This window comes from Triticum urartu, chromosome 2 (assembly GCF_003073215.2).
Source record: "Triticum urartu cultivar G1812 chromosome 2, Tu2.1, whole genome shotgun sequence".
Taxonomy (NCBI): domain Eukaryota; kingdom Viridiplantae; phylum Streptophyta; class Magnoliopsida; order Poales; family Poaceae; genus Triticum; species Triticum urartu.
The window spans coordinates 46238476-46251800 of record NC_053023.1 but is presented as its reverse complement, the minus strand read 5'-3'; the positions used below and the strand labels follow the sequence as shown (position 1 = coordinate 46251800).

General features: G+C 43.4%; 1 protein-coding gene and 1 pseudogene across 1 annotated transcript; one reads left to right on the top strand and one right to left on the bottom strand.

The window, feature by feature from the left end:
• Positions 1-8: 8 nt before the first annotated feature.
• Positions 9-4913, bottom strand: LOC125535589 (paramyosin-like). The gene is made up of 5 exons (XM_048698658.1): positions 4685-4913; positions 3772-4181; positions 1438-3271; positions 663-869; positions 9-516 (listed from the first exon to the last, which is right to left on the bottom strand). The coding sequence occupies exons 2-5, from the start codon at positions 4128-4130 to the stop codon at positions 199-201; spliced, it is 2718 nt and encodes a 905-aa protein (XP_048554615.1). The 5' UTR covers positions 4131-4181; positions 4685-4913; the 3' UTR covers positions 9-198.
• Positions 4914-8271: 3358 nt separating this feature from the next.
• LOC125540955 lies at positions 8272-12437 on the top strand (annotated as a pseudogene).
• The last annotated feature ends 888 nt before the right edge of the window (positions 12438-13325 follow it).

Genomic DNA, 13325 nt, shown 5'->3' with positions numbered 1-13325 from the left:
AACTTCGGTTGCATTGCAAAACAAACCACATTATCTTTTTTTCAAACCATGCAGGGGTCCTGCACGGGTTGGAAAAAAAGATACTGCGATAAAAGCATATGAACACGTCCTATGCGGCGCAGGCCATCTATATCTGCCCATAATAACAGTATAAAAGCTATATATGTCCCAAGAGCTTTTCTTTCTTTGTGCAAAGTTTCACTCCATGCCGAACTGCTTCATCGTTCTGGGGCTGCAGATGAAGTCGAGCGGCGGCTTGTAGACGTTGTCCTGTAGGATCGAGATCTGCCCCTCCTTGACAAGGATGTCTTCTTCGAGGGACTCGATCTTCTTCTTTAGAGACGCGACCTCGTTCTGCATCATGCTGGTGGTTTTGCGGAGCTGCTTCGCTTCCTGCCACGAGAGGTCCCTTTCATCGGTCACGATTTTCAGCTGTCCTCTGAGCGCGCTTAGCTCCTTGGCAGATTCTTGGAAATCCTGCTGGATCTGGTCGATGGACTCGTCTTTCTTCGAACCCTGTTAAGTGCAAAAGAATATGTAAACGAAAAATACACAGGCTGCAGATGCTCAAGGTCTTCAACATCCATCAGTAATACATAAGATATTTTCCAAATCCACCTTTTACCACTGGTTTGCTAGGGAATATAGGGATGGGATGTTACCTGAAGCTCCAAATGTTTAGCCTTGTGGGTGATGCAGGATAGTTCATCTTGGACTCTCTGGACCTCATTCCTCATGACAACTTGGATACGAAGCAAAGATGCCACATCTGACCGCAGCTGTTCAATGTCAAGTTCCTTTGACAAAAGTGCCTCCTTCAGTACTCTATTCAGAAGAGCCTCTTCTTTCAGCTTGAATTCAAAATTAACCTACATTAAGAACAAACAACAGGAAAATTGGATTGATAATACTGAAATATTTTGAGTTTTCATAAAAGTTTTTTTTACCTTGAAGTTTTCATAAAAGTTAAAGCAGCTTCTGATTTGGCTCATCTCACTAGAGATATCATATTTTAAAACTGAAGTCATGGTTTCCTAACAAAAACATTCTGAAGAGTTGCTCGACAAAAACATTATAAAGACATGTGACTCTCAAAATCAATCCATGGTTCTTGTTTTATCCAGACAGAGAAAAAAAATACAGCGGCACAATTAAACATAAGTTCTCAGGGAATGCGTGCTTTTGTACCAGATATCATATATTTTGAGTTTTCGTAAAAGTTTAAGCAGCTTCTGGTTTGGCTCATCAAATTAGAGATATAATATAAAAAATCCTAAGCCACGTTTTCCTTGTAAAAACAATCTTAATAGTTGCTCAGAGAAAAACATTACAAAGACATGTAACTCTCAAAATCAAGCCATGGTTCTTATCCCAACAGAGAATGCAACATGGCAGCATAATTAAAATTAAGTTCTCATTGGATGTGTGCTTTCGTACCTCATCTGTCTCCTCCATGAGAGGACTACCTCCAACTGCAGCCTCACCAGATCTTTCTTTCAAATTCTGCTTTTCGGCAAGCACAGCACTGGTTGCCCGCAGGCTTTGTTTCAGATTCCCGATTCCTCCTTTGATGCTCTGGAGCTCCAGTGTGTAATCTAATGCATCAATATCGCTGTCATGTTCACTTTCATGCCTCCTGCATTTCACAAGGTCCAGCAATTTGGTGCAAAGTTGGCTACTCTTATCAAGTAACGACAAGCCTTGTGTCTGCAAGTTGTCCACTTTAGCCTGAAGCTCCTGGCCAAGACGAATTGAGGAAAAGCTTGATCCATTTTCAGTGCTTTGTAGACGATTTAAGAGTGCAATGTTCTCTTGCCTAAGAGATTCTACTTCAAGACGACAAGATTGAACTTCACCTCTCAACTTCTGCTCCACTCCTGACAATCTGATGAGTTCCATCTGCATCCTATTCTTCCTCTCACTGCTGGACCAAACAGATTCCTTATCCAATTCAGCACTGAATCCCTGTCTCAAGCCAGCAATTGTTTTTTCTTGTTCATTGCATATTGTCTGTAGCCTTGCAACCACTTGGTGCAATGCCTTGTTATCACCCTCCTTATCTTTCAAGAATCCCCTGATATGCTCCTTCTCCTCTGTGGCCTTAGAAAATTGAGCATGCAACTCTATTGAAGAATTGTGGAGATTGTTGTGCTCATTTTTCACTTTCTCTAGCTCATCAGTTAGTTCCATGTTTTGCTTTTCCAAACTTGCAACCTTATCAGATGCATCAACTTTGTATGCTTCAAGAGAAGTGAGTTCTCTCTGAAATGAGACATTTTTCTCAGCAAGTTCTCTCACCCGTTCACGCAGTCTCTCTTCTTCAGACTGAAATCTCAACAGCCTGGCTGACCAATCGTTTGACCTTCTGTCAATCTCTCTCTCCAAAGTACTCTGTACTTCAGTCTTCTCCTTCTCCAGCCTTCGAGTTCTGATCTCAAGTTCTTTCACTGATTGTTTGTACTTCTCTTTGGCATTAAACCTTTCTGCAAGGCGTGCCTTAATCTGTGAAGACAATTCATCTGCTAGCTGTTTCCTGTCTTCAGTCAAACACTGAATCAACTGGAACATTTCATTTGAGCTTAATCGCTTATATCTGGACATGTTAAGCTGATGATTGTCTCCAGAAGGAATTATAAACCTCTCTTCAATTTCTTTTGCCCTTTGAAGCAACTTATCATCAGTTTCTTGCCCTTCTGGGGCGAAATCCAAGTCATGATCATGAAAATATTGGGGGGCATCATGGATAACTTTTGAAGGTTGCATATCTTGGAAATCCTCATAGATATCTTCAACAGATGGAATGCTTTCTGATCTGTAATCTTCTAAATGTGGAAACCTCCCAAAATCATCCAGAACACTTGCATGGTTTTTACTTCCATAGGCATCCTTCGCATCCACATTTGGGTAGGTCTCAACGTTCTCTTTCATTGATTTTTGCAAAGATGGCATTGTATAATGGGGTCGAGGCGGACGTCTTGAATTCGAAACCACAGATCTAGTGGGAGAGTTCTGCCTCAGCTTCTCATTTTGGATGGCAGCCTCCTGCTCTCCATCAATGTATCGGTCTAGCACTTCATTCTTGTTCAATAAACTGCCTAGCCTCGTAGACCTGCATCGTAGGGCAACAGGAGAGGTAGGAGGGGAGTGCCCTGTTGAGCATGAATAGCATCTTGAACGAGGAGAATCAGTTTCCAGGACTGAACATGGTTTTGGAACCTTTACTGAGGATTCTCTTAAGACTGGATGCCTTTCTGGTGACCAGGCATAGTGACTGCAAGTCAATAATCAGAATGAGTTAGGTAGAACATTTCATCAGACAACTGATACAGTAGAACTGTTGTCGATACAATGGAGCTCAAACACAAGACAATTCCTTAACTATGAATTAAAGATTGAAAAAAAGGGGGCATGAGATTACATCAAGTACAAGCAATGGAGTGGTGAACGATGCCTAAAAGAAAGCTGCACGTGCACTGAAACTGAACATTTTGCAAGAAGGGCCTCTGCCAAACAAATAACTGAGCATTTATAGTAATACCTCATGAGCTAAAATGAGTAAACTTGACAGATGCACATAACAAACAATCGAACATATGCTGAGGAGTTTTTATTTGCCGTTTCTTCTCTTTACTAGCATGGATCAACAAGACCATGGGGTGTCAATAACAAATACTGGTCTGATCACGGTAAAACAGCCTAGATATATGGGATTACTATGTAATCAGACTCATAACATTCCTCAAAAAAAGTTATGTAATCAGAACAACTTACTTGACATCTTCGGCCTGGTGAGGCACATCAGATTCGTCATAGAAAGAACCAGGGACATCGCCGGAGAAGCTAAAGCTCCGTTCCTTCAGGCCACTGTTGGCGGCGGCGGATGAGAACGACATGCACCTCCTGAGCTGCTTTGGATTGGCTGGCTCCTCGTTGCTCAGCCTTCCACGGCGGCTTCTCGACCTAGACATCCTTGCGCCGTGGTCATGGGACCTGGAGCTGGAGTTGCAACTACCCTCGCCTTCCTCCAGTGGCTTCTTACTCCTGTTCTTGCTCTTGCCATCGTCGCCTGGCGTCCCATCGCCATTCCCGTCCTTCGGGGTGGGGGACCCGAAGAAAAAGAATCTTCGCATCGTTTACGGGACTGTTGTGATTTGAAAATTCAGTGTCCCACCAATGAGTCCCTGCATGGATCGGATCTTGCTCAGTAAAGAAGCAGACAGGAAAATAAATCTGACAGCAAGTTGACCTATACTGAAATAAAAACACTGGTTGATCCGCAAGCAAATTCTACAGAAGCCAGATGCTGCAGCAAATCAAAAAAAAATATCTACAGGAAGTGGACAAGAACAAATCAACAGGGGAGTTCAGAACCAGACACGAGAGGGTGATAATCTGCGAGAGATCTCTAACCGCAACAGAGTTCCAGGAACTACGCACACCAACCCTCATGCCATTGCCGGCTGCCGCATCTAGCGAGGTCGGGCCAGGAAATTGGTCGAACAGGTTACATACACACAGGACCAACAAAGCAAGAACCCAGAATTAAGAGCCTCCGAGCAGGGAAGCACCAAACCCAACCCGGAATTCAGGAACAGCCTCGCGAACCAACCAAGAAGGAGGCTGACCGGCAAGAAACGGGGCAGGCGGCGAGAGGGGGAGGGCGAGAGCGGAGGAGGACGCGCACCTGCAAGAAGGAACCGGAGGGAGGAGGGCGCTCTGCCTGCCTGCGGCGCCGGCGACGGTCGAGAAACCTCGGTGGGCGCGCTGATTGATCGCGCTCACTGATTGCTGCGATTCCGCAGCGGATTTGCAGAGGGAGCAGCGGAAAGGGGGGAGAGAATGATTGCGGACGGCAAAGCGGAGGCGAATCTCTTCCGTGATGGGAGAGTGAGGGTTTTGAAAATCGAACTGGGAAAGAGTGGGAGGAGACGAGTGTGGGAGCGGGTTTATCTGGGCCGTCGTCCTCTCGGTGGGCTGGGCCTCTTAATCTACCTCATGGGCTTCGTGTGGTCAAATGCGCGAGCTGGAGGATTCGATCCATGAGAGAGTGACTCCTACGGAAAATCCTATTTGACGCTAACTGCGACAAACTGTCGAGGGTTCACACAGGCGATCCCCCGAGCACCAGCATTGGGCCAGCCGACTATCCCATAGCGAGGCAGCCGGTTATGGGAGCCTTCCAGAAGGTTCCTTGAAACGGTTTTTGTATTTATACCGTTTAGTGGTTTTCTTTTGTGATTATTTTTTATTTTTCTTTCTTTTTGTTTTTATTTTTCATTTCTTTTTTCGGTTCCTTTTTCTCTGTCTCTTTTTTCATTTTTTTTGTTTTTGTTTTTTGTTCCTTTTTCAGGTGCATTCTTTTCTTGTTTGCCTTTTTTTAGAATCGCAAATTTTAAAACATGTTTAACATCTTCCAAAATTGTTCACTTTTTACATTTTCTAGATTAAAATTTTATTGATGTTTTAAAAAATTGTTTGTGTTTTTCAAAAAGTTCAGAATTTGGAAATTTGTTTATGTTTTCCAAAAAGTTTGAAGTTTTCAAATTTTGTTCATGTTTTCCAAATATTGTTTGTGATTTCAATTTTTTCTCATGTTTTCAAAAATGTTCAGAGTTTCAAAAGAAATTAATGTTTACAAAAAATGTTCGTAAACATTTTGTTCTCATTTTTCAAAATTTGTTCGTGTGTTCAAAAAATGTTCGTCAATTCCAAAATTTGTTCACCTTGAACAAAATTGTTTGCATTTTCGAAAGTATTCAGAAGTTTGAAATTTGATCACATTTTCAAAAAAGGTCAAAGTATTAAAAAATTATCATGTTTCTCGAAAACTATTCGCAACTTTAATTTTTTTTCATATTTTCTTGAAAGTCAGAGTTTCAAATTTTGTTCATGATTTAAAAAGTTGTTCTCATTTTTTAAAATTTCAAAATGTGTTCCAGAATTTTGAAGATTGTTCATGTTTTCAAAAAAAATCTCACAATATTGAAAAATGTTCACGTTTCAAAAACTATTTAGTGTTTTTAAATAAAAACGTGTTTGAAGTTTCAAAAATCATTCAAATCTATGACTAGTTGTAGTTCTTGAAGCACCGCGCTACCCATTAGTCATGAATTCTTGTTTGCTCCATTGGTATGCCGCTGCGCCTGGCAGCATAAGGTCCTGTGTTTGACTCCTATCCACAGCGCTAATTTTTTGAATTTTGCATATTGCGGTCCTACTGTAGTGCTTCCCAGCCTGGGACCCGTCGGGTGTGGGTAGTCTAGGGTTTCTTCAAAGCTCGTTGGTCTTCTTCGGGCTTGTTTCGTCAGGCATGTCGGACACAGCTTCACGATCCAAGGTGTCGGCGAACTTTAGAGGTGTCGAAGATGATGGGGAAGCTAGGGCTGAAAGATGATGATCTGGATGATGTCATCTTTTGGGAAGAGGAGCTGCTAGCACCCGAGTCGATTCGTTGGATGGCTCTGTGTGGGATTCATGTAGAAAAAACTTATAGTCAGTTTTGGTTCTACAAGACTATGAGGGCTGTGTGGGATCTTGCACAAGAAGGGAACATCAGGCCCTTGAAAGATAATCTATATACTCTTCCATTTTCATGTTTGAGTGACTAAAAAGAGTCATGGAATTATCAAGGGCATGTCGTGATCATTGCGCCATATGATGGCTACACCAATCCGTCGCAGATCATGTTGGACACTCTAGAACTATGGGAGCAAGTTCATGACTCTAGAACTATGTTTGACGGCTTTGACTGGGAAAGTTGGGCTGGTGGTCTTCGTGGAACCTAAATCACATGACTTTGAAGAGAACTTTTATAGGGTGAGGATTAGGATTAACGTGTTCAAGCCCCTGAAAACGCCACGGCCATGGTGAAGGAAAATAAGCATCTGATTTTGGATTGGATGGATTGTCATAGAAAGAACAAGGAACACCACCGGAGAAAAAAAAGCTATGTTCCTTCAAGATATTGTTAGCAGCGGCGGATGAGAACGACATGCACCTCCTGCGCCGCTTCAGAATGGATGGATCATCATTGTTTATTCTTCCACGCCGGTTTCTTGATCTAGACATCTTTGCGCCGTGGTAATGGGACCTGGAGCTAGAATTGCAACTACCCTCACCTTCCTCTAATGCATTCTTACTTATGTTCTTGCTCTTGCCATCGTCACTTGTGTCCATCGCCATTCCCGTCTTTTGGTGCGGGGGACCTACAAGAACAAAATGGAGGAGGGTGATTTGCCTACGGGACCAACAACGGTTGAGAAAATCTTGGTCAATGCGTTGATTGATCCCGATCACTAATTACTGTGATTTTGCAGCGGATTTGTAGAGGGAATAGGGAGCTGAAAGGGAGAGCATGATTACGACAAAGGGAAGGTGAATCCTAGAGAGTGGCGGCTTTGAATCAGACCGGCAAAGGGCAATCCCTATTCGACACGACTTTGCTGAAGCTTGAACTCCTGACGCCCTAGTTTGGGCCGGCCCACAGTCACGAGGTTGTTTCATCACTTTTTTGTTTCTTTTTTCTTTTTCTATTTCTATTTTTATTCTTTTGTTTTCTTTTTATTTTTTATTTCTTTTTCATGCATTATACAAAGTTCATTGTGTATCAATATATAAATATGTTCATTGTATATTTAGGGAAATGTTCACCCTATATTATGAAAATGTTCATTGTGTATCAATATATAAAATGTTCATTGTATATTTAGGGAAATGCTCACCCTATATTACGAAATTGTTCATTGTGTATTTGAAAATTGTTTAGCGTATATCACAAAAAAATTCAATGTGTTTTTAAATTTTTGCTCAACATATTTTTTAATGTGTATTTAAATATTATTCAGCCTATATCACAAAAATATTCATACTTTATTTTAAAAATCTTTCAGCATATATTAAAAAATTTGCAATATATATTTGGAAAAATTCATCGCATATAAAATTTCAATTAATGTTTAGAATTTCACGGTTTTCAAAAAATGTTTGTATTTTTAACAAAAAAATGCTCACATTTCCCCAAGAAATGTTGAAAAATTTGAAGAAAATAAAAGTGGACCAGCCGCTCAACTTAGTACTTTAAACTTCGTGCTCGCCATTAGCAAACCGCAGTCACCAGCTCGAGAGAGATAGAAGATCATGATTTTTTTTGTCTCGCTAAGTTGGGTTTACGGCCTGCGGTCTCACGGGCCGCGGTGCGCCTATAGATGGGCTGAATGTGCCATAAATACGAGCTGGATTAAGGCCCGCCCCGTCGCGTTGCGTCGCCGCGGTTTACTCCTCCGCGAAAATAATGGCGACACACGGCGCTCTCCTCTCCTCCGGCGACCGGCGATGCCTATAGGCTACGGCAATGGCGCCCAGCTGTGCCTCTATATATGCTCCCCCACACACACTCGCCCTCCTCGGCCAGCTCGCCCTCTTCCCCGTCCCGCCTCCTCTCCTCCATCGCCCGCGCCGCGCCGCGCTCGTGGCCTCGTGGGGCGGAGCCGCGGAAGTACCCGGGGAAGACCGCGCGGCGCGCAGCGAATCCGGCCGTGGTCCGATTGGCTGAGGTGATTTTACTTTCCCTCTGAAGTTCTCTCTCGGGTGGAATCGTTGGATTTGCGGGTGCGCTGGGTGGAGTGCAGAGCAACTCAGTAAACACTAGTGTCAGTTGGCTTCGTGAGATGCTACTGAGTAAATATTACTCAGCTCAGCTGCTGTCTAGCTTAGCACTGCATAGTTGTGTGGATTTTCGGTGATGAATGATGGGCCTTGATGCAAACTACAGCGCTATAGTTCTGCTTTCGCCTGTTGAATCCTACCATTTGGTACTGTTCTATGGTAATAAGTTCAATTCTAACAAATAGTATTACCTCTGTCCCAAATTACTTGTCTTAGATTTGTCTAGATACGGATGTATCTACTAGACAAGTAATTCCGAACGGAGGGAGCACAAGGTAGAGAATTCTGTCTTTTGCTTTCAATTCTAGCAGTTCAGTTAGGATGCCTTCAATTTGATTTATTTTCAGCCAAACGTGTGACACTGGTCAATCCGCTTTTACAGATGAAACAGACATAGGCGATATGTTTCACATGATGAAATTTTGGTTTCAGGATAAAGATCATTGAATGTACTGCACTTTTAGCTCTTTTAGGGGTGTCTTGTCACTTAGCTCTTTTAACTGTTGCAGCATCGAAGCGCGGTCTGCATCATCCAAACACTGCTACTTGCCACTGCCAACGACAGCCAGCGATCCTACAGTTAACCTCAGTGGATGTCTTTGACTTTGCATCCATGCCCTGGTAACCTCTGTGAAACTTTGTGCTCTGTTGGCTCTTCCTGCTCTTGCACTTGAACATGGGTGTGGCGTCTTCTATGATTGAAGACGACAAGGTCCTTGTGTTATGCCAGGAGAGGAAGCGTTTTGTTAGAGAGGCACTTGATGGAAGATGTGCGCTTGCATGTGCTCACCATGATTATATTGTGTCACTTAGAGATACGGGATCTCTTCTGAGAAATTGTTTTGAAGGAGAGAAGTCTCCTGCAGCTGCAAATAAGGAGGGTCATGTTGCAGATTCAGAAGATGGTTTCGACAATCCGTCCACTGAAACTGTGGCACAGGTGCACAAGAACCCCAATGATTTGCCTCAGATAGTGTAGCTTCGGAAAATATTGCTTCAGTAGACAGGCTCAAAGGCAAGAGGAGAATAATAGGTGTTATCACAAATGAAAATGATGAAATTCCTGCCAGCCCCCTGGTTAATGTGGTCCCATCATCTGCGGCTGCTCGCACTATGGACTCCCAGAAACCTTATCCTGAAGTAAAGAATGTGGTGAAGGACTTATCTTCTTCATTTATGAAAGAGGTTGAGATATTATTCTTTAGGGCATGTGATTCTGGGAAACAAGTTCCAATGATTCTGGAAGAAGATAAAATCCAGTTCCGCCCTCTACTACCTGAAGAAATAGGTTGGATATGTCAAGTAACGTACATTTGTGTTGCATGATCCATTTTTTCAGGCTCAATTTTTTTTTGCTGCAGCACATGAATCAAAGGCATCAAAGTTTCTTGCGACATTTCTTGTTTGCTGCAGGGAGGAAGTTTCTATTCCCAAACGTAAGCTTTCTCTTTTGTAGTTGTTAGTATAACTTTCTTTCTACTATAAGTGTACAGCACTATCCTGCTTCTGTGTTAGAATATATTCAGCAGCATTTTCTGTGCATAACTGATTACCACTGCTATTCAAGTTATTTCCATCCTCTATATGTTTTAACTTCGTTTAATTTGTGCCTTGCTGTTGTTGTGGTTATTGTATTTTCCTTACTATTCTGCTGAGATCAGTTTCATATGCTAGATGCTCCCCAGGCAATTGACCTTGCTGTTATTTTTTCTTGTTTAGCATTTTATTTTCTGTTGCAAAATATCAGATGTGGTCTTTCTTACCGTGAAAAATAATTTGATCATGATGGTTTAATGCAGCTCCTCCTCAAGCTGAGATAAAGTACCTTACCTGGCATAGATCAGTGTCTTCACAGCTGTCGCCATCTAAGAATCCTCCTGGAACTATTCTTGTCGTCCATACATCGACGCTAGATAGGTTGTATGCATGGGAGACAAAGCTTTATGACGAAGTTAAGGTAATAGCCTGCTACTCAATGTGCACGCTTTGAATATTGGTGCATGTTCCCCGTTTCTGTTTGCCTGTAGCAGTCCCTCTTCCCCTTCCTTTTGAGCATAATGAAATATGTCTTGATTCTTATGACTTACTATTGTGAGTTGTGACTGCCTTTACTGGAACTCTCTACTGCATTTCGTGTACCAAATACTTGTTTATGGAGAACAACATTCTATTTGTCAATTTTTTGTTGTTGTAATTGCATAGGTTTTCCAGATGTCACTTAATTCTTTTTAGATAGTGTAAGAGACAATTGCACGCAACCAAAATTTATTAGTGTCCTGAAACGAAGAAGGTCGAAACTACTAAGCTTCCATATATGACTTGCAGTTACGCGGCCTGTTGCCGTTTGGTAACGCCAAGTGTGATTCTGCTTTCAGGCCAGTAGCTCCATCTGCAGGAAGTATGATGAGAAATGTAAACAACTGAGAGACCAGGAGTCGCGAGGGAAAAAACTATTCATTACCGATTTTACCCCTGCTGCAGTAGAAGACTTGCATTCCAGAATCCCAGTGGCTATTCAAAAGATAGACTTCATTTCGATGAACATAGAAGATCTAAGGGATAAAGAGCTTCAAGCCTTCAACCGCAGCTGGATGAGCTAATTGAGAGGTGTGTTTGTCCATTTCAATTTTTCATAGGAAAATTTGCACTGGGAGACCATGGCGGATTAGTATGCAGTGCATCATAATTTGCACTTGGTTGTGTGCTATCTGCCTTTTCCTGCAGTCTCACCATGATATGGGCAACCATGCTCCAGTGCCATCGGCATCAACACGGGATCATCAAGTCACTATCCAGCAGCTGCAAATTACAAATACCATTCGACTCCGACTCTCATTGCCAAACCGTAGCTCTCCTCTCCGCTGAGCTCGGAAAACTACGGTTAAACTTACAAAACTGGATCTCATCCCACAAGGCCTACCTGCGCAGCATAAACCTGTGGCTGCACAAGTGTATGAAACCTCTGAGGAAGAGGAAGAGCTCCAGGAAGCAAAACGCAGCCGCCGTCGACGTCTCGCTGGCGGAGTGCGCCGTCGCGCCCATGTTCGCCGCCGGCGAGACCTGGATGAAGCTGCTGGACGATCTGCCGACCGAGGACCTGGAAGAGGCCATCGAGTGTCTTGTTGCCGGTATAAGCCGCCTTCTGCCACGCCGTTTGGATCAACGCCTGGACGAGACGGTAAAAGATGGTGAAGCGGAGCAAGAGGTTCCTAGAGACGATGCCGCTGCCGATTTAAGATCGATCCTCGTGGTGTTCGTCGACAAGCTTGAGGCATTTTCGGAAGTTTCAGTGCAGAAATACCTCGATCTGCAGAGAGGCGTCGGTGCGGCTAAAGACAGGCTTGTGAGAGAGGCTTGAAGCAGTGACTGCAGGTGTATAGTATCCCGGCTGGGTTAAACACTGCGACCTCATCCTTGTCGAGTTTCAAGTAAAAGTAAATAAATGGTTGTTCCTCGTGTAAAATCTGAACCTTGCTCGTTGTGACCAAAATCTGTAAAATGTGACCTTGCTAGCTGTGAGACAGCAGAGTTAGAAGGCAGCATGGTTTGAAATGCCGATGTGGAGGTAAACATGCAATGGGCGTGATGTGATCCTGTAAATATAAATGCAACGGGTGGAGAATGGCGTTTTGGAGGTCGAGCTTCATGGAGCCCTTTATTTTTGAAAAATTCAAATTTGAACTTTTATGTTTCAAAAAATTCTAAAAAAATATATATGTGTATGTAAGGATGTAACCCACATGTGTGTAAAAATTCATGATGAAATACCTTGAGTTGCGACCTGTACAAAAAAGACAAATTCATGGCCGGTGAGGATGAATAGTATCATGTGTTAAACAGCCTCAAATTTGTTGTTTTTACACAGCCCTCATTTCAACGTATTTTGCCATGAAAGTTTACACACATGTGTGTTATGCCTTCATGTATATCTGTGTTTTTTCAGATTTTTTTGAATCATCAAAATATGAAATTTGGTTTTTGAATTTGGAGGCCTCATTGGAGCTCGGTCACCAAAAGGGATTTCCGCAATGGGTGTTGCTATGTTTGTCTACCAGAGTAGAAAGTCGGCACAAATGCTGTGCAAGTGCAGTGCAGTGCAGTGCGATCTTATCTTGTTGGAGATGGCGTGGCACACAGTGCCGGATCCGTCAGATGGGGCAGGCTGAAAGGTTCAACCCGTTGACATTTGACACAGTTGACAGGCTAACAAACGGCACGTACGTACGCATACGCATGCGTATGCATGCATGAAATTGAGCAGCAACCAGTCAGCCTAGCATTCAAGCGAGCCTGGCTGCCGCCACAGTTTGGTCCTTGGCTACGCCTGCGACTATTCTATTGGTAAGGCCAACTCCACCGCGTAACCCTATACTGTTCGTCCTCGTTCGTTTAGGGTAAAAGGGACAAACAAGACGGCCCAGCGCGTGGCTGTAAACGGATTTTTGTCCGCTTTGTGTCCGCTTTCGACCCATCCGTGGCCCAAGTTTGCGCCGCTTTTGAGGTGAAACGGACACCACGCGGACGCGCCGGTCGTCTGTGCATGTCCTCCCCTGGCCCGCCCGTCGGTGGCACAACGCAGGCTTTTTTCTATCCGCCCCCCTCCCTTCCTCCGGTCGCACCCCCTCCACTCTTTTCCACTCTTCCCCTCGCCGCCGCCGCAG